We start from the raw sequence: 25,164 nt of genomic DNA on the forward strand, positions 1-25,164 counted from the left end.
TGTCACTGCGAGTGGTGCAGGCCGCTTCTGTTTGCTGCTCAGACGCACATCTCACATGCCGAGGTTAAGTGCTACGCTCCATCTGCTCTGCCCTGTAGTCAGGTCTGCAGAAGTGATGCCACTTACTGATTAAGGAGCTGAACAACAAAGCCGCTCACACTCTCACCAGAGTGACATCACACGTGTTAATGAGGTATATATTTCCGTGATGAGCTGTTTCCCAGCGTGGAAGAGCTCCAATCTCATTACACCACAAATTCCTCCGGAAGCTGGTCCTCTCCCAAAAGATCCAAGGAGAGGCAGTTCATGGATCGCTTGCCATAAAGGGCAGACTTGGTCTTGCAGTCCGCTGTGGAATAAACGCAGCCATAGACAGACAGCTTATCCTCCAGGCTGCAGCCAAACGTGTAGCTGTGGGACGTGTCTGAAGACAGCGTGGCACTTAGTAGCGGGTGCTGGTGCCTGTAAAGGCGGATGTCATCCAAACTCTGGCTGTGCTGGTCCGTGCAGCTCCTGCTTTTGGGTGATCTGACCTGCCAGTTCAGTAAGATACACATGAATAAAGAAGATGAGCTCAGACACAACCAAAGGACGCTGACTGTGCATGCTATACGTTTTCCAAAGTTGTTCAACTCCTTCAAAACAGCCCCACTAGTCTCAGGAAGGACACTGGATAATAAAGAAGCTGTGAACCATTAAGGAGTTACAAGTGTATTAAGTTGCCCTGCCATGTCCAGCCAGATCCTAACCTCTTTGTGCTGTCCCCCTCAGTGTCCAGTACAATGATGACACATGTGATGGTACTGACACTCCTTGGCAGATTCGTGCAGTCATCCTCAAATGGGCAAAAGACATATAACTAAAGTATCCCAACTGCTCTAACACCGTGAGTTAGGGAAAGGAAGGTTCAAGAAGGCAACCTGGCAAACTAATGGGTTTGTCCAAAGTTTACCAAGAGCATCATGAAGTTTCAAACGCCTAATACTGTTCAGCAGCAAAGAAAACAGGAGGAACAAAACAGCAGGAATTCTCAGAGACAGCATCTTGCTAGACAAGCTGTAGTGACTCTACCTCTGGAGGAATTCCCAACAAATTCAAGCCATTTCCAACTTACCAACCTGCTTTTTCTTACTCTATCTCCCCATAATCGCCTTTTAAATGCTAATATTAAGGCCAATTTCAGGAATACCAATTTCAAGCCAAGATACATCTGTTGGCAACACAGAAAACGGCTTCCCAGTACCACTGTTCCCACCTACACCAGAAGGAAATTCAGCAGCAACCCTGAGGAAACCCAGCACTGCCTTAGCTGTGCTCCTGTGAACAAGTACACGCTGTGCAGTCTGGTCAGCATTAAGGAAGCTCAATCCTGCAGTGCTGAGTTACATGGCCTCATAAGGGAAATTGTTTGAGGTTTGTTTTTTTAAGATGCACCAAATATTTGATGCATAGAGGTGGTGGCCAGTGGAAAGAGACATCCTTGCAGTTCCTTGAACAGTCCTACGTTCATCAGAAACATTCCAGTCAGACTGATGCATCCCAAGCAATTAACAACCAAGTGTGTGTTGGTAAAAGCATTGACATAGAACTGGGACCTGAAGCCAGACGCCTGCTCTCTGCCTCACACTCTTAAGTCATTCCACTCAGACACAGGAATATGTTCACTGAGATTTGTACTGCCCAGTCTTCAGCTTTGGAAAGAATAACCAAAATTTCATCTTAATCTCCTATAGCACGTTATGAACTTGTTTGCTGATAAGTGAAAATTCCTTATTGCTTGTGACTGGCTCTGGGAAGAAGCATGAAAAGAGAAAAAGGGTCCTAAGGAGTGTTTCAAGTCCTTGTTCAGAAAAGAGGTTCCAGCAAAGGGGAAAAGGATGAACAGGTTTTTAAAGTTCTTTTAGTAGATAAAGTCAGTTTGGATTTGGAGAAGAAATGCTAGGGGCCTTTTTTAATTAAAAAATCCAACAGTACAAAAAATTCCCACCCAAACCCAAAGCCCTACATTTCTACCCCAGTAGGTACAGCTGTATTTTGAAAAGAAATACTGTTTAACCTAAAAAAAAGCCATCTTAATACGCTTTTCCCAGAGGACTCCTTATGACATATCTTACCATATATGGTTGCCTTTTCTCAAGGGTTTGACAAAAAGAAAACTTTGACAACAAAGACTTCAGCACATACATAGTGTAATCACACAAATGACAGTAATTAGAGCTCGAGCATCTGGTTGTACTCTGATGTGAGCTCCTGCTGGCTCCAGGAGCAGGAAGATGATCAAGTTTGCAACCCACACCCAAACTGCATGGATGGTCTTGGCTCTATATTGCACTCAAAATTTGTAAGTGGTTTATTTTCCATTTCCTGTCTGGAAGCCTAAAGCAGACGATAGCTGGCTTGCAAGGTTTCCATGCTGGTTGCTCCAAAACTCTCTATACACTATTCTGGATCCAAAAACTGCTCTGATCCTATTCCTGATAGGAATAGCTGGCCAACAGCTGGTTTTCGTTGCACCATTTAAAGTCAGTCAAATCCAGACCGATCAGGTTTGATTTACAGCTGTCTCCATTACACATTTCAATGCCTGCACACAGACCCACCCTCCTGCTGAGCCTTACCTGATGAAGGGATTCCACACTTTGACCTCTCATTTTTATTAGCGTGACCTGCACCACAGACAGCGATTCCTGATTTATTGCTGCAAAGGAGAAGGAAGAAGTGAGAATTATTGCAGACTTGAGGTTTTGTGGGCTGGGGAAAAGGAATATTGTTCTCACAGGCCACATTCAAGCAGTGGTATCCTATAAATATACATGAGTAAGCAGCCTCAATGCTCTGGTAGTTTTGCTCATGAGTACTCCTTTTTGCCCCTATGGATCAGTGTTTAAAGACTCTGTAGAAAACAGCTTTCCAACAGCTTGCCCTGTAGTTGCCCATCTTCTATAGAGGCTGTACAGCTAAAGGCCGGGCAGCTCCTGCATGACCCCATTGTCCAGTATTCCCTGCATCACAAACCACAAAAGTGTACATATTAATACCTGTGACTAGCTCATTAACCTGTAGTTGAATCCCTTGGTTGTTTTGTGGTATACAAGATTTTTAAGTAAGTTCCTTAACTGCAGCAAACCTCCTGTAGCGATCTTTTTGTCAGTAACTGAGTACAAACTAGGCATATTTGGAGAAGGGAGACCTTGAGGAGCACAGGGGAGAGAGAAGCACTGTACAATATAGAGTGCTGGCCTTTAACATCTAAAGGAGTGAGTGACTTCAAATCCTGTTATGGTGGCACAGTGAGTAGTGCTGGCAGTTCTTTGGAAGAAGATACAGCTTTGAGGTGCCTCAGATTACGCCCAGCTTGCCAAACATATCTTCCTGTTGCTACAGCCTAAAGAAAAGCACTGAGCAGTAGCAGAAAGCCATCTCACCTTGGCAGCTAGCAGCATCTAGAGGAAGAGATTCAACAGATTCTCCCACAGTGGCCTCCTCTAACTGGTCTCCCTCTAAAGGCTCATCTACAGGCACCTCCTCTGGCTCATCTACTGCCAGCTCAAGCTCTAGGAGGAAGAGAGCGGCAGAAGAAGGGTTAGCATTACACTTCTGCTCCGAGCTGCTTCACCTTCTCTTACTCCCAGTTCTGCTGCAGGAGGAGGCAAGAGCAGGCTTAGAAGTTTCTCTGCATCTCCAAATTCCTTACCATCATCCTGAGAGTCATCTTCAGCCCGCTCTTTACTGCCGCTGTCGATGCCAGAGCTACCGTAGCTGATGGTTGAGCTGCAGGATTTCTCTTTCCTGTGCACCCGGTCAATGCTGAAAGGCTCATCCACCGACATCTCCACCGACACCCGGTGCCTGGAGTCGGCCTCGATGCCTGACGTGTGGGAGCTGCCGTGACTCCCCGTGGACTGTCGCGACAGACGGTTATCCCGCCGGCTGCCGCCACTGCTCCCGCTGCCGCGCGAGTTCTTATCGCACGGGTCCAGGTCCATGTCTAGCGTGTCGCTGATATAGGACTCCCGGTAGCGCTTCTTCTCTGAGGAAGAAAGGAAGAAACCGGTGGGAACTTCAAGCACGGCCAACGGAAGGGCAGCAAAAATAGTAAGTTCTGGGGCTGGCACAACCCGACAATTAAGAAAACAACTGCTGCGGCTACTGAGCAAACACAGGGACAGTTCTGTACTTTGTTTGCTCAACAGATGCCAGCAGAGAATTAAGTCAGTTATACTTACAGTGAAACCAGCATCTCCTGAGTTAGAACAGGCAGGTAGAGGCAGTTATGATACAGAAGAGATCAGCTTCCAGATCAAAGATTTAAAATAAAGGGAATTACTCTGCTAACCTAAGTGTTCAGTCTTTAAAAACAGCATGCATTGATTGTTTTGAGAAACAGGCACCAATGCGGGGAGACAGCTAAGAACAGGATCCCTAGGCTAGCATTTATTAATGACTTCTTGTTTCTCCAGTGGCTTGTATCTGTTACTTAGAGAGAGGTGAGCTGAAGGTAGTCAATCCATGAGACACCAAAACAATCCAGAGCCTTTTGCTCCCTTCCACTCCCATCCCGTTGTCCCCACCACCACCTACTAGAGAGCCTTCCTACAGGTGACTGGTTCATGCCACTGGTTGCACCTGCACAGTTCAAGGGCACTTCTCTAACTCCACTGAAAGGAAAGACATAAATAACCAAGCTAGATGAGAGTAAGGGCCACCTTGCCCTCCAAATTGATTCCACACAACCAGCAATGACCACTTCAGAGATGGATGCAACCCCAGAGTTAGTTGAGCTGAGCAAAAGCCAGAAATGTCTTCCTGACTTCTCCAGGAAGGAGTCAGTGTGTGTCTCAGACAAGAAGACTACTGCTGGCTGCCTTCTACTGACCTTGAAGGCTTACAAACCCCAGACAAGACAGAAAGCGTGAATGGGTAAAGCAGGGAACAGCAGTTGGGAACAGAGCAGGGAAAAAAGCATTCAGGAGGAGGCTTGAAGAAAGGGAGAGGTAGGCTGAGAAGTTGTAGGAGAGCTGCTAAATGTAAGGGGGCAAGCTGTAAATTGATGAAGTGTCTGAAGCTTGGCTCAAAGGATACCTGAGACTGTCAGAGCTCAATCATTGTTCCAACAGAGAGAGGACCCTGGGAGATTGATCTGCTCTCAGGCTGTTTCAGGCACCTGAGACTCCTAGCTCTGAACTGCTGGACACTACAAACTGAATAGCACACACTGTTTAGTAAACAGCACTAAAAAAACTAAGACATGGGCTCACAACCTGTATTGCTGCCTGAACACAAGATCTTATCCCAATGGGAAGCTCTTTATTCAAAATTACTTCCACTCAGAAGCATGAGTCAAATGCACACAGACTGGCCACACAAGAGGTTCTCCTCGTTAAGGGAGATACTCCCCCTCTACTGCTCTCTCACACATGCTGTCTGATCACAGTGCAGCGATGTGGGAGCCATAGACACTTCCCAGTAACAGACCTGACACACATCCACCACCTCTCATTTTCCACCCACTTCCTGATAAGGCAGAAGCGCCATCAATGAGAGACAGCAGTCACCGTGAGCAACAGCAGAGCCTAGTGTGACATACTCTTCCCTTTACCAAAGTCACCTGCTCTTCCACCACATACCTTCAGCCTCCTCCAGTTTTTGAATCTGCTTCAACACTGGCTGGATATTCAGAAAGAGCCGGTGGCTGTTGCTGAGGAGCTGCAGCAAGTGCCGTGACCTGAAGGGGCAGCCCGTGTAGTAAACCAGTTTCCGTGCGGAGGGCAAACCATCTGGCTGGATCTCGAATTTTTTCCCCTGCATAAAGATGGGAGATGCCAGCAAAGTGAGCAAGAACAACATGCTTGCAGCTCCTAGAGACTGCTGCAGCCTCACGTGTGTGAGTGACAGGACTTGACACAGCAGTGAGGGCAAACCGACAGCTTTGCCAGCTGCCAGGTCGGCAGGGCACTGCCAGATGGCCCCCATTCCCTCCTACTCACCAGGAATGCCAGCTTCCCGATGTGGGACCAGGGAAAGTCGTAGAGGAGCTGGCGGACGTGATTCACCTCCTGCAACACATCAAACTAGTGACACAAGGACGGGCAGGTACAGGGTGGAGTCATCGATGCGCAAAGAATGTGCAAACCACCAAGAATTTGAGATATGCAGAGCCTGGTGATCCCAGGGGAGGCAGCGGGGCTGGAGGGGGAGGACAGGGAAGCTGGGCAGAGTTAATGCTATACCAGAAGGCTTTCACGGCAGTCTGTTACCTGATAGATGTGCATTCCTCTCAGGGTCAGTCCCAGGATAACTGTGGGGCGATCCTCCTTCTTATCCTGAGAGAACAGAAGAGCCTGGAGTCAAAGGTTAATCTACAAAGACCACGCTCTTGTTCTGGCACCTACTGCAGGAGAGGTAGCAGGAGAGCTCATCAGGCAGATGCCTTCAGCTCATTTGGTTTTATTGTGTTTGTTAAGTGCACCTTGCCTTGTTGACCCCTGGAATATCTACACCCAAAATCCCCTCATGCTGGACAACTTGAGCATTTTGCCAGCAAATGCCTTAATCCACCCTGCACAGGGAATCCTGGAACTGCAGCGATACAAAGGAACAGACCATTACTGCTCAAGGAGGCACCTTTGAACCTCTCCTACTGCCATGTGCTGTCTCTGCTGTGCCCAAGGATGTGTATCACTCATGCTCTCCAGGTGACAGAGAGCCTGAAACAGAAGGGATGCCTGTTCCCTCTCCACACCACAGCACTGCTGCTCCCACCCAGGGACTTGCCTGACCTTAGATGTCTCCTGGCTGGCAGGGAGTTAATCAATGCTCAAGTTATGGGGACTTTCCACCTAACCTTTTGATCTTTTTCATCTCAGTGTTGGGGATCCTGCAGTTTTAAACATTCATGGGGCTAGGCTGGAATATTGCACTGTTTTTTCTCATGCTGTATCTTGGTACAACACACTTGCTCTTAATGAGGTGATTCCTTTGCTTAAATTTAAATATATATATGTAAGATTCATAAACTAGTTCTTTCAGTCTCTCCTGGCACGGCAGTTAGCAGAGGGGAAAAAACCCACATACTTTTCTTGCTAGGAGCAGCAAAATGAATAAAATGTTGGGGTAAAATTTTCTGGGCTCACAGAGCTTGAACTTTTATCAGACTTGTCAAGATGTAAGCCTTATGCCATTACATTACCTCACCCTTTGTCACTGTTACCACACATGTCTCCAGTTTAAAGTCACAAAAAGCAGCTTTCTGCCTCCTAAAGGCAAAGAGCTGCCTCAGGTCTGGAGAAGAGAGATGGGGGCTCTGTGCCGCCCTGTCTTTTGGAGTTCCCAGCCTCAGGAGAAGCCACGAGAAGCGTGCAATACAGAAGTGACTGCTGCTGAAATCGCACAGCAGCCAGCACATTTATACCTTTACTGGTCACACTGGGAGCTTTGTGACCCAGGCGTCACCTAGGAGGAGGAGGAGATCTCATCACAAGAGGAGATAATTCTGTCATATGGCAGGAAGAGCAGCACATTGTGGATCAAACACCACACAGAAGAGTTGGCAATGCATAACATACAAGTGCAAGTCAGACAGGAATCTTGTTATTAAGAGCAATCAATTTCACAGGCTCAGTGATTTCGGATATATATTGTATCATGTCCTGCCAGCTGGGTTTCTTATGGCATTCAAGTGTAACCAACCTTCTTATGACTCCATCATTAACAGCATTAGAATCAAAACAGAGAGGACAGAGGAGAGGTAGGGGGAGCAGCACTGGTTTGTGAGGAACTGAAACTAAGCCTGGATTACAGAACCAACCAGAGCTTATTTCCTCAAAAAAATTCATGTTTCTTCAGTAACTAGAGCCGCTAAATTGGTCAAAGGACACAGATACTTCCCAGACATAATCTCCACTAAGCATCCAAGAAGTTTAATTATGAGTCTGACAAAGTGGCATATCTCCATTTCAAGAAAGGTCCAAGCCATTCCTAATTGTACAGTCAGGTTTCACTCGCCAAAGTGGAACAGGAAACCTCTCTCTAGTCCTAGTTCTAGACCTGAACTCTTTTACCATATGAAAATAAAGCACACTCTGTTCAAGCAGGCTCAGGGACAAGCAACAATCCAAGAATCCAAAATCTGCCATACAGCTGAAAAATAACCAGCCACTCTTATCAGAGTTGGAGGGGGTTAGAAATTGAGATGTCTGTGTTGCCTTTAGTTATTATATGGCATTTATGCAAAAGATGGCCAACATCTTGTCACCGTTTCAATGGACTGCAACAAAAAAAGGCTTCACAGTGATTTCCTTTGTGCAAGTCCACTGACACACAGGGACAAAAATTAAGTTTTGCCATTCTTGTGGCCAGTTCCTTGGCTGAGGAACAAAACTAGATTCCAACTATAACTATATACTGGGGACAGGCTTCACTGGGTGAACATTTTACACCTGTCTGACCTCTCTGAATCAAGAGGCAACCATCCCTCAAATAAGCAGAAAGGGAGAAAAGTGATGGTGGGAAAGAAGTTCAAAGTAAGCAACTCTCTGTCCAACCTTCTGCAGCCTGTAGAAGTGGACGGGCACATCTTCCAGCAGGCAGGACTCCTTAATGAACTTCAGCACTGCTTCCTTAGCACTCAGCCCTTGCTGTTCCCGGTGCATCTCTGGGGCATGTTTCAAGATGTAGTCGCTCCCCCTCTTTGCAATTATCTAAACGACAAGGAAAACAAACAAGTCAGCAACTCTTCAGCAGTCCCCACGGGAGGCAGCTGTGATCAACAGCAAAGGAGAGATTGGAGGAGGAGGATGTTCATATGGTCTCTCAGGATATTAGGGAACGTTCACCTCTACCTCCCCATATGACAGGCATTTAAAGCAGCCCAGATGGTACCAATGTCTCTAAACAGATACTAGGTGGCAAAATCTTAACAGACCAAGACTACAGAGCTCATGTCAGATCTTTCCATTCTGAAGTGCTGGAATTTGTTTTCCTAACTCTTGGCATCCCTAAATGCTTATGGGCAGATAACACGCTCTGCATGCCAACAGGATCAACAGCAACATCTCCAAACACTGCAAAAATACTAGGTGGTCCTTTTAAGTCCAGAAACTACACATTCAGCTTATTTAGCATTTCCACCCTCAAAGGGGAGGATAACACTATCTCTGCCTGTTGGGAGTGGTTGGCAGGCACGTGGCTTTGCTAAGCAGTAGGGAAAAACCGCAGAGGGCCTCTTGCTCTTGCTCTGCACGTGCCTGGTTCCCATGTTTGTTCACATGCCCTCTACGTACAAGGCTACAGGGCAGCCCAGCCCTATCCCATGCCAGCCTGGCCCAGGCTGTAAGCAGCTGTGACAGATAAATAAGAGGGGTGTTGACTGAATTAACTTGACAAACTCCTCCACCACTGGGGGTATTTAAAACTAGATCCCTGATGGCACCCAGGAACATCCTGCCAGGAACAACCCACTCTGGCTCAAAACAGCCAAACACCATCACCACACAGTTCCCACTTCCATTTTAAAATTAAGCCTCCGATTTACTCTGTCCCATGACACCTTTGCCCTCCTCTGCATGCTCTGCTAGCTTAGATACCCTCCTGCAAGGAAGGCTGGGCTCCATGGAAGACCACACTGATGCCACCAGCTGTGCAACATCAGCAGAAAGAGACACGCCAGCTCCACAGTTCAAAGCTGGGTTGATCACCCCGGGGCAGCATCACCTCTCCTCACTAGCACGAGGCTTGGGACAGCCCTTGGCCAAATGATCTCAAGCACGTGTTAGAGGAAGAGATTGCGTTGGAGGAGATCACTCAGTATCTCCCCACAGGAGCCCAGGGGCAGGGAGAGAAGCGTCCCCATGTCTGCCAGATTCTCCTCTCTGTAATGATGTAATAGATCACCCACATACTAGCTTGAGGTCAGGGCTCAGCACAGGTGAGCCAGGCTCTGCCTTGGCCTTTGCCAGGTTTGCCAGATGAGCAACAGTCTCTGATAAGACTTCTGACTGCCTCAGAAACAGTACACACGAGACCCACCTTCTCCAGCCCTTTGATGGCTACTCCTGCCAGGTGCCCTGTAGCAAGGAGCAGTGTGGGATGAAGACCTGCTGTCTGGGAGAGCAGCACATTTCTGCACAGCAAGGCAGGCAGGCTGGGACTTGTGCACTAAGGAGGCTCTACCAGCCTTGCCTCCCTGATGCAAGCCCTGTCAGTGAACCTTCTCCCCAAAGAAGTGCCACCTTTCAAGTGTGATGCAACGGGTCTGGGGACAAGCAGCCAACTACCAGAGGCATCCGGGCTTTGTGACAGCTATCCAAAGGCATGGGCTGGGCTAAAATCCACTGTCACAGCAGAGAAGAGGGCTCCAGAACTAAATCAGGTTGCAGAGTGGAGTCTGTCCAGATCGCTGGGAACATCCTGCCCCAGAAGATGCAGTACTGGTGTGTTTGTAACAATGTTACCCTTCCCTTTTTAATTTTATGGACACTGAAGTGTTTATTAGCAATTTTCTGGACATTTCACTGCAAGAGGAGAATGCTCTGCAGGCAGCCAACTCTGACAAAGTCTTAGATAATTTGCCTTCATTCAACAACTAAACCAGCTTTTTGGCTAAGCTGTTTGAAAGTCTTGAAGGGCACAAGCCCACATGCACAGCCTTATAAGCAAACATGCAAACCCATTTCCAGGCATTTCTCTTTTCTCTTAGAGTAGCTGATTCAGAGATTAACAACAAAGCAACCACCAGAAGAGCTACACAGCAGTACTCCTGTTGGGGTTTGGGTCTATCCATCTCAGAGAGGCAAGCATTACAGAGACAGAAGCAAAAGGCAATGGACTTGGCTTTGTGGCCCTGAGGTTTTCTGTAGAGCTTAGGTTATGCAGATCTTCTTGATGTACCACTGCAAACACATAACCCTTTAAGCCACAGAAGAATTTAAAAACAGACAGCTGCACTCTTGGAGTTATTAAATTGACACCAACACATTCCCTCACCAAGGAACGGTACACATCATCCACCTCACTGTTGAATGAGCCCAGGAGGAACTGGTACCTGCATTCAGTGGAAAGAGAGTAGATATCTCCTGAGGGAGGTTCAGGGTGATGCTCTACCACTCTGCCTGATCACTTCAGTAGGAGTTGGGGAAGTTATGTAGCTGCAGCTAGGTGCCACCTTGATATAACAACTCCTGCTGTGTTTGCAGTTTGTCAACAGAAAGACTCCCTCAAAACTTACCCATTGAGGGAAATAAGCCTGAGGTTCAAAATATTTGCCAGCATGGACCTTCTCCCTGTAGTTGCCCAAGTCTGCCTGCAAGCTGTAGGCAGCCAGCAAGAAGTAGATTTCTTCTTTGTGGTTGCACCGAGACATAAGTACTTGTTCTTTGAGATGGCAATAGTAGAGTTGCCGTGCCACCTTATCGCTGCAAGACACAAAGGCAAATTTACTTGAAAGAAAAGGAAGTTCAGGCTCAGATAAGGCCTCTCAAACACATCTCCCTTCTGAGAGGGGGGATTAAACTTTGACGCCCCCGATGCGTGCCACTGCCACCCCCATACAGTTACATGAGCGTAGGGAGCACCAAGCCAAGATCAAGGTCTTCTCCCACTAAGTGTTGTAAAAACATGAGAAATGATAGTTTGTATCTCGAGGAACATGAGATCTAAGAATTCAGGGCAGAAGGTAGATGAAAGAAAAATCACAACACACCCATTTTGGAGACTGACTACATCAAGCACTCCTGTTTCCCTGGACAGCCTGTAGCAGTCAGGAGAGTCAACCCCCTTCAATCCCAGTCCTGTTTCTTGCACACCTGTCCTCCTTTCCCCTCCAAACCTGGCACTGCTTTTTCATTTCACCTTGCCTTAGGCTCAAGGTACCTTTCAACAGCTAATTCCCTGCAAGGTAGATCAAAAGACACAGGAGCCTTGGGCTTGTTTTTAATCATCTTCCTCAAGCTCCGCTAAACAGGGATAGTCTGATAAGGCATAGCTATCACGTAGCATCGATAACCCACACGGCCCCTGCTGTGAGGGCCCATGGGAAGCAGGCTGCTGGCATGTACGCATCGAGGTGCTGGATGCCACAGCCTGCTCAAAAGAGGGTGTGTGTACAGTCTGAAGGGGCCATGGAACTACCTCTGCACGGCTCTGCAAACCTCTCCAATTAAATTACCAGTGCTAAAGGGTACGTGCATTGGGGGTGGGAGAACAAAATGCAATCTGCCTTTGTACCTAAAAGCAAAATAAAAACCCCACTTAATAGTCAGACTCCAGAAGACAGACTCCCCTGTATCCAAAATAGGCTATGGAGAGAGAAAATAAAAAAACCACAAGTTTTGTTCAAAAAGAGAACAAATGCTAAAAATTTGCTAAAGATTTTAATCCATCTGAATGATCCCAGCTCTTGGCTTGCCCCGGGGTCACAGCCAAGCCAGAAGTGCTGATGGAAATTAACTCTGTCAGTTGGTCATTTTTAACTACCTCATCCTTTGTCCTGTACTGTGGGTGAGGGTGGCAATGTTTTGAGTGCAGCATGTGAATGGGCTACACTCACATGCAAAACTCTCCAACTTATGAAGTAATTTCTTTTGTCCATTTACAAAAGTCTGTTTCCAGGAGTAGACTGCACAGAGCATTGCTCAGATACAAATAAAACCCCCCAACCAAACAGAATCACAATTACCAGCAAGTGCTCTGCAATGTAAATAGCTAGTTTTGGTATATTCATCTGATGCTTTTCAAAAGGCAAAAGAGCATTAATCGTATTTTGATACTGTTGTCATTCAGTCAGCTCTCTAAACACAGATGGAAAAGCAGTCACCATTTCCCTAGGGATAAGGGGTCTGATTCAGGGGAAAAACATACATGTCTGGGTGAGGAAGTCGGTGAAGGTCTTAAAGCCAAAAAATCAAGTGGATTTTTTAAGATTATTTCTTTGAGCACATAGCGATGAGCTTAAAGAAGCATTATTTTTCTTGTCTTTTAAGAACACAGTAAATAATTCAAAATACAGTAACTACCACCAAAGGGAACTTACCTTATTACTCTTCCATTTTCTACATAATACTGTACTCTAAAGAACGCAACGAAAGGAGGGCTGAATTTCTCTGTCCCCTAGAGCAAAGACAGACAATAAGTTAAATTATGTTCAGCATCCAAAATTCCTGTTACCTGACCTGGTAACATTTCTCTTCTCCCAAGCTCACTCCCCATACTGCTTTTCATTTTCTACTCATAGCTCTTGGCAAGTTTTAGAGGGGAGCCGATTGCCTTGGAATCTCATAACAATAAATGAGGCATCACAGAACAGGCTGAACAGTCCTAGGGAGGGCAACTTTGGATGGGGGGAGGGGGGGAGGGGGTGGGTAATGTGGTGAGCAGTGTAGCCTGGGGATGCCCAGCCTGGCCCAAAGTTACCTAGCTCAGCACCTGGCAGCGCCGCAGACACATTAGCGCTGAACACAGCAAGTTCGTCAGGGCCTCCCTCGCAGCAGCAGGCAGGGCCGCACGCCACGCTGGCAGGGCCGCAGCGTTTCCAGGGCACACCCAGGAGTAACCCGCCATCCCCACGCCGCACGCACCACATCACGGGGCAGGGCCGCACGCGCTGCTGCGGTCAGCGTCTGCTGCCCGAGGCTGAGACGCACCAGCCCGATATTAACTCCTGGCCCTTTGTCTGGCAGGGGTAGTGTTTCGTTATTCACACCTTCCCGTGGCCACAGACCCCAAAGGGGCCACTGATGTCTCCTTCGCACAAGATATCTGCTTAGGAGAAGGTCAGCAAGGGTTCCATTGTTTTAACTACCTTTCAGAATAACAGGCTTGTTTTAACAGGAGAAAAAAGTGGGAAAAACACCCACAAACCAAAAAAAAAAACCCCAGCATCTTACCCTACTAGCTCATTCCCTCATCTTTCCTACTTTACTACTCATTTCTTCAATGTTCATACACATAACTTTGCTCTGGTGGGCACTTTCAAGGTTAGGCTGGCAAGACCCACCTCACTGGGACAAGGTAGATGGCATGCCATGCACATCTGATGCCGACAGCAGCTTCTTGATCATCATGCAAATATTTACATTTTATTTCTGGAACTTGTTCATAGTCACCCTATTTTATCAGCTGGACTGGACTTTCCACCTGAAACCTCTTCACAAGAGCTAAATCCCTGGCTGCTAACCCAGTCAGGTAGCCTAACTCCTCTCAGGCTCCAGTACTGCCAATGGCAACTCATTCAGCCTGTTATGATTCACTGCACACCAGAGGTCTGACATTACCCTGACTTAAAAAGCATTGCAACAATCCAGCCTCAAAGCAACCAGAAAGCACACTCCATCCCGAGGTGACCAGAAGCACCTGCCTTGGGAAACCCTCACTGCCTGGACAGACAGCCGTTCCCAACACTGGCAGCTGTCTTGGAAGTAACCCTTACTTGTTTGGGAGGAGCAGTATGGGGTAAGAGAGATCCCAGAATCTCACTAGTCATCAGCAAACTTCTCTAAACAGCAGAAACAGCAAGCGTGCCTACTCTGCAAAAGAAAACCCTTAAGGAAGGTGGAAAAAGTCATAATGAGCTAATTAAGATATCTGAATGTAATTACATACAGCGCTTTGTTCTAGACTGCTGCGGCTCCTCTAATGACGACACACACAAACAGGCATTATCACGTCTGAATGACCGGCACTAAACAATTACATAGGCTTGTCTTTATTTCACAGAGCTCTTCTCCTCCCCTGACAGGGCTGGCTAGCCCTAAAGAACCAAGCCTCTTTTAAAACAGAACACCCTTCCTCTCCTTCCGTTCTGCTGTTCTTTCGCACGCTCTCTGGAAGAGTCCCAGCTCCACCCCTCTCCTTCATATCAGGTGCGAGTCACAAAAAGATATTTTAGGCAGTTTTCCCTAAGGATAACAATGAAGCGTCTGGAGTCTTCAGGGGCTCAGCTGTGTTCAGAAGGAAGACTGACCAATTGATCTCCACTTCTGCAGCAGGCAAACAGTAGTCATGTGGCCACTACTGCTCAGGTAAAGTTGTGCAAGGGGCTGGCTTAGCTCTTCCAACTAATTTTGAGAGCTGTGCGGAGATCACTGCATCTTGCTACTGAACAGCGTTCTGCAGACCATCTTCAAGAAATGCTTCATGGACCTTAGATTAAATGTTTTTATTTTTCTGTAGAGTCCAATACCAAAGCATTACTATCTGAAATTAAACATCTGTCTTACTTTGGTGGTCTCTTTCTTCCATTCCTTTGAAAAGTATTTGCTAAGCTTCTGCTCCAGATCTATAAAAACATATTCGTTATCTGAAAGACAAGAGGAAAAAGCATTTAATATCAAAGAATTAGAAATTTGTATTTGTCAAAAGCTTAATGACTATACAAGATATTTCCAAGCAATGTGCTTTAGAACAAAGCTGACCAGGGAATAGACAGGGCAGGGAAAAGAAAGAACACCGAGTCTCTTCAGTATGTGTGCTATGCCAGACAGTATGGAAGGCAGGAAAACTACACTGTGATTCAAGAGACACTGAGCTAAAGTTTCCCAAACACATTATGTAGAAATGCAGAATTCTTGCTTTATAAGCAAGAAGTCTCCTACAGAAGAGAAACATCACCTTACTACACTAACTGTACCATCAGTCTAGCAGATTCAGTTATTATTATTAAACAAGCAAGCCCTACCCAAACTTCCACTCTGCCAGCACGCAGCACCATGGTCCAACACGGCATAGGCAAGTGGACAGAGTCAGGTATTTGACAGGTCTCATCCTCTACATATGAATGGGATCCTCTGAAACGGTGAGAAGGATGAAGACCAAACCCAAACGCCCTCCTCAATGTTTGGCGTCTCCTGCTCACACCCAGCTTCTTTTATAGAGCAAAAAGATGGATGAAAGGAAGGGAAACCTGGCCTGCCTCAAAGGACCAGGACTTGCTCTCCACCCAGGTGAGGGTGAACTAGAGACAGCCTGAAACAGCACATCATCTTGAAAGAGCTTTGTGCTGCTTTCAAAACCAATGCTTTGTAACACTGCTTACCAATTATTAAACCCAAACTCAGCTAGTGAAAGATTTTTTCCCCCAAAGTCTTCTCAAGGCTCTTAAAAGAAGACCTGATGGGTGTTTTCAGGCTTCAGTGGCAATACCAGCTGAGCACATTCACCTGACCAGTCCCTCTACTCTGGTCTTGCCCAGGAAAGTGTTTTGACAGGTGACATTAAGTGCCAAGTTGAAGAGCTTGTTCCTTAGACATCAAAGGGGGGGGAGGGCGGAACCTTCAGAAAATAGTTTTCTGCCCTTGAAGACAAGCCCAGACTTCCAAGCTTTGGCTTTCTGATGTTAGACACAAAAAAAGACAAAAAACAAAAAAGCTCCACCACAAAAAAAAAAAAAAGGAAAGGGAAAATAGAGCTGAAATATTTAAATTTTCTGATGGAGATTTACAACAAAATGAGAGCCTGCACTCATGTCTGTTCAGCAGAAGGACTGGCCAGTATTACAGCAGGCATTTCAAGGGTGCTCTGAGCTACCTCCCCCAAAGCATTCCAGTTCCTTACAGGAGCAGATACAGCAAACACTTCCTTGGCATGCTTTTAAAAAACAAGCAAGCAAAACAACCCCCATCACCACCTCCAACTCCCACCTCCAGTGAGAGAAAGCACACCTGGTGCTAGCCAGAACTGGTGTACACACCATGCTAATATGAGGCCTTGTGTAAAATACCCCACAATGTTAGACACAAATAAAGACAACAATCTCCCAAAAGTCCTGTTTCCATTTCTGTGGTCTTTCCTGCATTGTACTGATTGTAGCTGTAGTTATAAATAATTACACCTCTGTTTCTGTTGCTTGGCATGTCACATACATACACAACACAGCATTTAACAGCAACATTGAAACTGCTGTACGGACATCCTGAGCGTTTTAGTGGTGAGAATTCAAGTCCTGCAGCACACCAGGCAGTATAGAAGATGTTCTGCTGTTTTAACACTAAAAGGAAGAGTGTCTGTCATCAGAGAGACCGCATCTTGTACCTGCGTTTCATTGATGCCTGTAAGATAGGGCGACTGGTGGGGGGGGTACGCTGGCCTTGCTTCTCTAAGCCCATTAATGTCAGATAACGCTGCATTGGAAAGGTTGACAGATGTCCTAGTCAATGAGATCAGCTGGATCCATCTCTTGGACCTGTCTCTGGCCCCTGTCAGCTGCTGAGCTGGTCAATGTCTCCTTGTAAAGCTTTTCTTAAAAAGTAAATAAAGGCTCATTTAGGAAGCACTTGCACAGCAAATGACAGGAGTGGGACGGCATGAGCATGGCTCTTAGTCCCAGAGCAGGGCACTCACCCCACTATGGGCTCCCACAGCCGGACAGAGGCTGCTCCTGATGGCACAGCACTGTTGGTTAAAGCCTGTATCGGTTCTGACAACATCACAGTGTTCAGGTGCCATTTGTGAAGGGGGCAGGGATCCTACATGGCTCTAACAAGCTGCAGGGTCAGTTCTTCCTCCTTGCTCAGCAATGATCCTGTGCTCAGAGGCATTTAGGGAAATATGTGAATTATTACTCCTCTGCCATGAGGAGAAGATAGCAACACCAAGCACGATGATATGCTCTGAGCCATCCCATCACACACAGATACTGGGATAGAAAAGGGAAAAGGATGAGAGATGTAGTAAAGCCACGTGCTACCTGCACCCCACAGCCTCTGTTTCTCTGTTGTGTTCTTGAGGCTAGACAGACGACTCTGGGAGAGCACTGATGCTAAGCCGGAGGTCACTATTGTGCCTACTGAGAGGGGCACATAAACCCCAGAATTAGTCATGCTGGAGAAGGACACCCAGATGTACCAGCTCTCCCTGGTGGTCCTGCTCCTCCCCATCCCAGCCCAGCCTCCTCCCTCCCCTGCAAGAATGCAGCACTGCATTCCTGCCTTAATGAAGTTAATATTGCTGGAATGTCAACATGCAACATAAGCCTCCATCTACAAAAACAAAGAGGTATTTCCTTCCCCAGCCCTACATGGGTTGTGGGCTGTTTTGGGTTTTTTTTCCTTAAACTGGATTAGCAGCGAAACTTAAGAGATCTGTTGTTTTTAGAGACAGCTTCACATCTGACAAGTGTCTCTAACAGAGATGAGGGCACCAAATCACAGCACCTCACAGCAGTGCTACAAAAACCAGCATTGAAATGTACAGACAGCCACCTTCCCAGATGAAAATGTGTCTGACCTGTGGATCCAAATGGGGATGGATACTCAGCAGCTGCAAATTGGCATGCTTCACTGGCCTTTGCCAAAAGACAACTAAAAGGTACTAAGCAGGTGGTTTGGAAGCATGTATGCAGGGACACTCAAGTCCACCAGCAACTATTGACACTGCCCTCACAAATCTCACCTCAGTGCTGGCAGCGAGCTTGAAAATGTATTGTACCAGCTTCTTCTTTCCCTCATGTATGTGTCTACAGATACCAGGCTTGGTACAACACACCAGTGCACCCCACTCCCAAGAAATGCATCTGGACAGCTGGCTCATTTGCAGCGCTGCAATTTACACATTGCTCCCAAATTTTAGCTTTTAAGAGCCCTCAAATGCAATGGAAAGTTTCTGCTGCAAAAACCTCATTCTGCATTAAGCAGTTGCCAGAAATGTAAACATTTGAGGAGTCCTGCTCCGCAAAATTAGCTTGGCACATTTACATATTTAAGCAAATATAGGGCATGCATTGTTGGAAAAAAAAAATACTGGGCCAGGTCTCCAGTCAGAATGAAGTGACACAGTTCCAGTGAGTGATGCAGATTCACAGTCGGCATTATTTACACTGCAGGGAAAATGTGAATAGAAAGGTACAGCTGCAATACAAGGGCAAATCAGTTGCTCTAAAAGCCACTATTTTGCATTAACCAGCACCTCCCCAGTTCATTTTTTATTGAAAGGTAAGCTCCCTGCAGAAAAGGCAAGGAACAGGGAATGCCAAAAACCTGTTCTTCACCTCTGCCCGCTTTGGGCTAGGAGTGTTGAGAAATTCCACAGAGGTAAGTCCTATCCTACCAAGAGGCAGAGCTCAGGCACTCTTGGAGGCCAGAAACATCCCATTAACTCCTGTGGTTGAGTCAAGTATACTTAGGCAGTCCAAAAGATTAAGATTCAAATAAAATGTGCCAAACTTCCACATAGCAAGAATTTTCTGCCTTAAAGAGAAGGGGGACCAAAAAAAAAAATAAAGTAGTTATTCTCTCTAGTACTTCTCCACCCGGTACAAGAAACCTCGTGGCAACACCACTATTTCCCTTTAGATGCCACAGGAAGATGGCCAGGAGCAGAACCAGAGGGAGGGTGCTGGGGTCAGGGGAGAGCTGAAGTTCAAAACAAAATAAAAAACCCAAACAGAACAAATACCCCCCCACCCCAAAACAAAAAGTATCACTCAAAACCACCTCACAACACATACTGTAGACCTCAAATAACCTCCTTAGCTTCCCTGAATATCAGCGTGGATTTTTTTGTGTGTGCATATTGAAGAAGAGCCAGCTACACACTCCTTTTGCATGTGAAGCTCCCTGAGGTTCCAAACGCTTGGGAAGCACTGTTCCCAGTGTCCTGAGAACATCACTACCCACATGGCATCTGCTCCCACCACCTGTATGTAACTTCTCAATGCTCCTGGTATTACCTGTAAAGCCATCAGTCAGAAGCTTTGTCCACTTTTCAGTACCTTATTAGTTTACCAAGGGGTCTAGAAAATTTTTCTTCAGGATAACTCGGTGTTTTTAGCTTTGAATGGAAAGTAAACATATCCCAAGTGAAGAAAAGAACCACAACAAGCTGGGAGTAAAGCAGGAGAGGTCCTGGCTGAGGTCCCTCTACCCGGGATGGAGAGAGGGTATACAGATGGAACAATGAAAAGAGGCAATATCAAGAAGCCCAAGGTCATGAGGCTGTTTGGAAATGTTGAAGTCTGAAGACTGAGATAAAGGCTCAGTCATTCCTGGCAATGGGTAAGTTCTACAGGAATTCTATGTTAGCATCTTACAGTTAACAAGGCATGCCCAGGCAGAGATCTTCATAGCTCTGGCAGTGTCACAGGGAAATCTTCTGCACAAGAAGAGCAGCAGAACTGTTTCTAGCACTGCTCATCCAGGAATAATAAAACAACCACCCTTGCAATTCTCAGACAGGAGAGCCTGGATGTAGTGTTGATGCTGAAGGAGAAACGAAAGGCTTCACATACAAGCAAAAATCTCTTCCCCCTTCCTAGGAAGAGAGCATGCCAGTACTTCTGAGGAGTAACACCTAAACCCCTGCAATTCCCTCAAGGTAGCACATTTCTGCACATTTTTCTTACACGGCATTCAACTTGAGGTATCAAAGTCATTAGAACAGAACTGTTCCTTAGAACATAGAAGAAATTCATAAGGGAGATGCAACTATATAAGCAGATTTAAAGGAGCAGAAAGAAGCAGGGATAGTGGGGAAGGAATGGGGTGTAGAAACCACAGGGTATTTTGAAGAGCTGCTTCTTTTGTAATCAAGACACCCTTTGTTATCTTCCGTGGGTATCTGGTATAAAGATAACATGGTAGCACATCCCATCCATGAACTCCAGTACTGGAGGATACACAGATGCACAAGAGTTAACTGGAGACAGAGTGGTTTTGACAGAGTTAACCACCAAGCTCCCTGCTAGGTGTGTGCTGGGAGGCATGGGTCTGACAAGGTGAACAGCCATCACTGGAATAACTGAAGAATGAACCTTGAGGCAGGGGACCTGAAGCAAAGGGATTTGGGTTTGCTAGAAAGCCAGCCTGACAAACTGGTAAGAATTTGCCACACCAGTGGCAGGGTGTAGGTGTAGGAGCTGCAGGCTTGCTCCTTCCCAATGGAAAGCTTCCATCCGCATGGGTCAAACAAGGTTTCCTCCTAGAAAGGAGCAAAAGGAGCCCAAGATTCAGGATCCAGGGGATACAGGTTATAAAAACAAAGGAGGCCTGTTCTCTGTCTGCTGACAATCAGTTTTGCTTTAGAAGACTGAACTGTGTCATTGCATACACTTTCTGTTAACAAGAGGGAAACCTCCTGCGGGGCACTAGATAAGGCTGACCCTCCAGGAGGGGCTGCAATGCAAGACCCAGCTGCTAAGTCTACTGAGCTTGCTTGAACCTGGCAGGGTTGCAGGGTCTTTCACTGAGCAAATTACAAAGAAGGAAAAAAAAATGCACTTCAGCAGCAACAGCAGCGCACAAGGTATGGCCTGCTTGATGATCTGTGACAAAACTAGAAGAGCAACACGTCCTGGGCTTTGTTCTGGTGCAGCATCCCGTTAGTATACGCTCCTGAACTCAATTTTCAAAGTGATCCACTTCTTAAAGACACAAGTTTTTTTCCCCTCCCCCAAATACAGTTGGCTGAAGCAGCTTTCATCTTAAGAATAAAAAAAGCTCAAGAGCAGAAGGGCTGAAAAACTCTTTCCTGCCACCGCTACTGTTGCCTTAAATCCTGAGGCTTGCCCTCATCATCTGTAACAGAAGGTAAGGCAACCAATGTAGGCAAAGAATGCTGGAAGACATGCTCAAAAGACCTACAGCTTAGATCTCACAGCATTCATGGTTGGCAGTTTGCAGGGTGTTTTGTGGCGCTGCCTTCGTTTCTGCTACACTTAGGGGTTAAACTTCTGTTTATGATTAAGGACCCCAACCTCTCCCCCTCACACAGAGACTTAACCATGAGACCAACTGAGCATTAGTGTATCTGTACAACGTCTGCAGGTCAAATGGGCTTCTAATCCAGATAATCCACCCAGTGTGATTGGTTACAGTTCTGCAGAAATCCTTTAATTTTCATTCTCTCCCCACTGCTGACAGTCAGGGGTTTGTTGACAAATTAGCAGCAAGGTACTGGATGCAGGTGGATTAGAGTACCTTGTTTTGCATCGGGCACCACCGGGTTGCCAGAAGTGAATGCCGGGAAATACGCCCTTAGGGAAACAGGACAGTGGTTTCTTTAAAATAAATGACTTGGTAGAGACACAGCTTGGAGAGGTGAAAGCACAACACAGAAGAGTATTTTGATATAAAACGCACAGGCTTCCTCTCCAGTTTCTTGATATCTAACCCACCCTTGCCCCACAGACCCACCCCATGCCTTCCCTCAGCAGCCTCTGTGGGACGTACAGTCGACTGAAGTACCCACAAGACAATACTGGAGACTGTAAAACTTCCCCAGGCCTCCCCCACAACCTGATGGCGTGGCTTCCTTTTCTTGAGGGGTTAGCTTGCTGTGAAACCAAACAGCCTTTAAGGCACTGCCTGCTTTTTAGGGATACTTCCAAATGCCAGAGCTGGAGAATGCTACGCCTGCAAGAGAGGTGAGATCTCACCACCAGCAGCAAGGGACATGATCACCAGCCTGTTGGCCAGCACAAGGTGGGGGTGGGGGGGCGGGGGGGGGGAGGCAACGTGGTGGGGGTGAGGAGGTGGGAATCAAGTTGGGGAACAGGAAACTAGAAGTTTCCTTCGCTACAGTTCCACGGTAATAAACCTAGAGCTATTTTTAAAAACAAAATAAATAAAACCCTAAAACCCACCCCACAAGACTTCAGTCAGCACCCTGCTAAACTTTCACAGGCTTAAGGTAGGGACCAGAGGGAGCACCAACAGACCAGATTTGCTCCCTCTCGAGAGCGGGCTACAGCCTTCCTGGTGGCTACAGCAATTCAGGCTGAGAAACCCACCCCGACACTTCTCTGTTGTCTGACCCAAACAGTTTCTTAAATAGGGGCATGAACTCAAATAAGTCTCCTCCATCCCCAAAGTTGTGACACCTGCCTGGGTGGCAGAGGGAGATGACTATCAGGAGGAGCCAAGGTGAGCACGAGGAGCCTTTCATTAAGCAACTTTACAAACTGAGCTACAGCAAGCAGGAGTAGTCAGGAAAACAAAGCAAAAACTAAAAGAGAACATCTAGAAGTTAATTTGAGCTACTGGGTTCCTGCAACTCTTTTCCTTAATATTTTTTCTAAGAGCTTTGTGAAGAATTAGCTGCTCTTAAAAGGAAGAACACTTTTGTAAAGCCAGAATAAGGTTGTTTATGCTTAAAGCCATGGGCAATATACTTTAAGGTCCAGTCAGCACAGCTTGACTATGCTCTTTGGGCCGGGGTAGTTACAAAGCAATTCCCACAGGCTGAAAGGCATCTGCCACAACAGGGTGTTTTGGGGCCAGAGCCGCTGTGCTTGATGGGGTGAAGGAAACTGCCCCACGCAAAAGGTGGGAGGGAAAGAAAAAGCAGGGCACAGAAAAATACAAGAAGACAGGCACAAAGGGGAAGTGAAAGAAGCACGAGGAGAACAGGAAAAGAACACCTAATTCAAAGAAAATTGGAATGAAATTGTCCTGTCTTACAAGAGAGGACAGGAGCTCAAATGTCATCCAAGACATCCTATAAGTGGATTAGGCAGAAACTGGTGTTACAAAAAGGTGGCAGAGGAGAGGACTCATGGGAACACAGACAACTTGTGAAAAAGGTTAAGAGCACCCAGGTCTTCCTCACATAAAAAAGCCTGTGCTGGTTTATACACAGAGATGTTTATGGGTTTGGTTACACTGATAGCATCTCTTGGAGACTCTACAAACCTGACAGGGATAAACAGCTTACACTGGTCTAAGTTTGAGTGCTGTGCTTAAAAAAAAAAAAAAAAGCAAGAGTGCTTAGATAATAAAAGCAGAAAGGATGAGACAAGTCAACTTTAAAGAAACTATTTTATCCCACACACTCGTAAGGAGACAAACATTCTTTAGATCATAATTTAGACCTTTTAGTCGTAAGAGACTATTGTAATTTCAGTGAAACAATATTTAGAGTTGCAGTAGTAAATAGCACACTTGAGAAAAATTTTGGCAGGAAGGGAAGAAGAGTCTTTTCCACAGTTTTGGTGGTGGGGAGGGATAGGGTGGGGCATGGTGCCAATGCACACTCCATGCTAGACATGTCAGTTTGGTCCTTTAAGGCCTCATCTTCCACTGCTCCCTGGTCAATACCAAGTCGTAGGACCAAGCAGACTGGACTCCAACCCACGGACTAGTAAGTTTTGGATTTCCTGTATGATACTTCAAAGCCCAGTGTCCCACACACACATTCAGTCCCCCTAACCCACTTAAGTTTCCTCCCCCTGGTGCCACATTCTTTGCTGTGACTTCAGAAAATAAGTAACACTTTCAGCCCCAAAGTCCTTTTAAAATCCCCTTCCTGTTCAACTACTGACAGTTTTGAATTCAGTGACAAATATGTTGGCTAGCAACTTGGCTACTGGAGAGAAAGAAAGCCCCACAAAGAGGTGGAATCTAAGAACAAAGAAGGTGAACAAAAGCTCCCCCTTCTCCCAATTTGTCTGCCCACATACCAAAGATCAAAAGAGCTCCAAGAAGCCTGTGCATAATCTACATACTTTGTGACCTTATTACAATCAAATTCCCCGCAGGCACGGCCGCTGTGTATATATGCACACACTGTAAATACACAAGTGGGTCTGTGGACGTTTGCCAAGTCATTTGCTCCATGCATCGAGTTTACTTACTCTTAACAATGCTGAGGCCAAAGAAGTGAGGCTCTTTAATCTTCACTAAATCACAAACTTGCTGAAAGAGCTCCTGTCCAGTGGCTTTGACCTGAAAGAAACAACCACTCTGACATTACAGATGGCTCACACACCTGGATGCAGCAATTCTCTTTCACATCAGCCAATACATTTTCAGGTACCACCACAAAAAAAAAAAAAGTAGTAAGAAAAGAACCCACAACACCCACAGAACAAGCTTTGTTTTCAGTATTATTATGGCTATTATCACAGAATAATAATCAGCATATCATTCACCCTCCTTCACAGTGCCAAGTGGTTGAGCTCAGTAAAACAGGAATTTAAAGTTTCCTACTTGTTAGCACCTTTGTATAGGAACCTGGAGCACTGTGGGCCCTAGTTCTGTGCAGTACCAACCCGGCAATTTATAGGTGCTTTTTATAGAGAACGTTTTTGTAATCACAAAAAAGAAAATACTTCTTCTCTTTTGCAGATTTTTTTTTCCTTTTTTTTGAGAGGTTAAGAGAGAAAAAACAAATCAAAGCAAAACACAACTTTCACTCAGGAGAGCTAAAACCAAAAGTACCCAAACAATCCCAAGATTGCAC

The 25,164-nt window shown here is 46.2% G+C and overlaps 1 protein-coding gene across 1 annotated transcript in view; it reads right to left on the bottom strand.

The window, feature by feature from the left end:
* Window positions 1–245: 245 nt before the first annotated feature.
* FRMD1 (FERM domain containing 1) overlaps window positions 246–25,164 on the bottom strand; it is a gene marked incomplete at both ends in the record, with an annotated part of 30,320 nt that continues 5,401 nt past the window's right edge. The window contains 12 exons of the mRNA XM_084262579.1: window positions 246–533; window positions 2,619–2,698; window positions 3,426–3,554; window positions 3,695–4,030; window positions 5,628–5,802; window positions 5,988–6,056; window positions 6,258–6,323; window positions 8,544–8,699; window positions 11,225–11,411; window positions 13,028–13,104; window positions 15,213–15,292; window positions 24,557–24,647. Coding sequence (XP_084118705.1) covers window positions 246–533; window positions 2,619–2,698; window positions 3,426–3,554; window positions 3,695–4,030; window positions 5,628–5,802; window positions 5,988–6,056; window positions 6,258–6,323; window positions 8,544–8,699; window positions 11,225–11,411; window positions 13,028–13,104; window positions 15,213–15,292; window positions 24,557–24,647 — 1,734 coding nt within the window. The remainder of the gene's footprint in view (window positions 534–2,618; window positions 2,699–3,425; window positions 3,555–3,694; window positions 4,031–5,627; window positions 5,803–5,987; window positions 6,057–6,257; window positions 6,324–8,543; window positions 8,700–11,224; window positions 11,412–13,027; window positions 13,105–15,212; window positions 15,293–24,556; window positions 24,648–25,164) is intronic.

The sequence above is a fragment of the Gallinula chloropus genome (genome assembly GCF_964237585.1).
Source record: "Gallinula chloropus genome assembly, chromosome: 3".
Lineage (NCBI taxonomy): Eukaryota > Metazoa > Chordata > Aves > Gruiformes > Rallidae > Gallinula > Gallinula chloropus.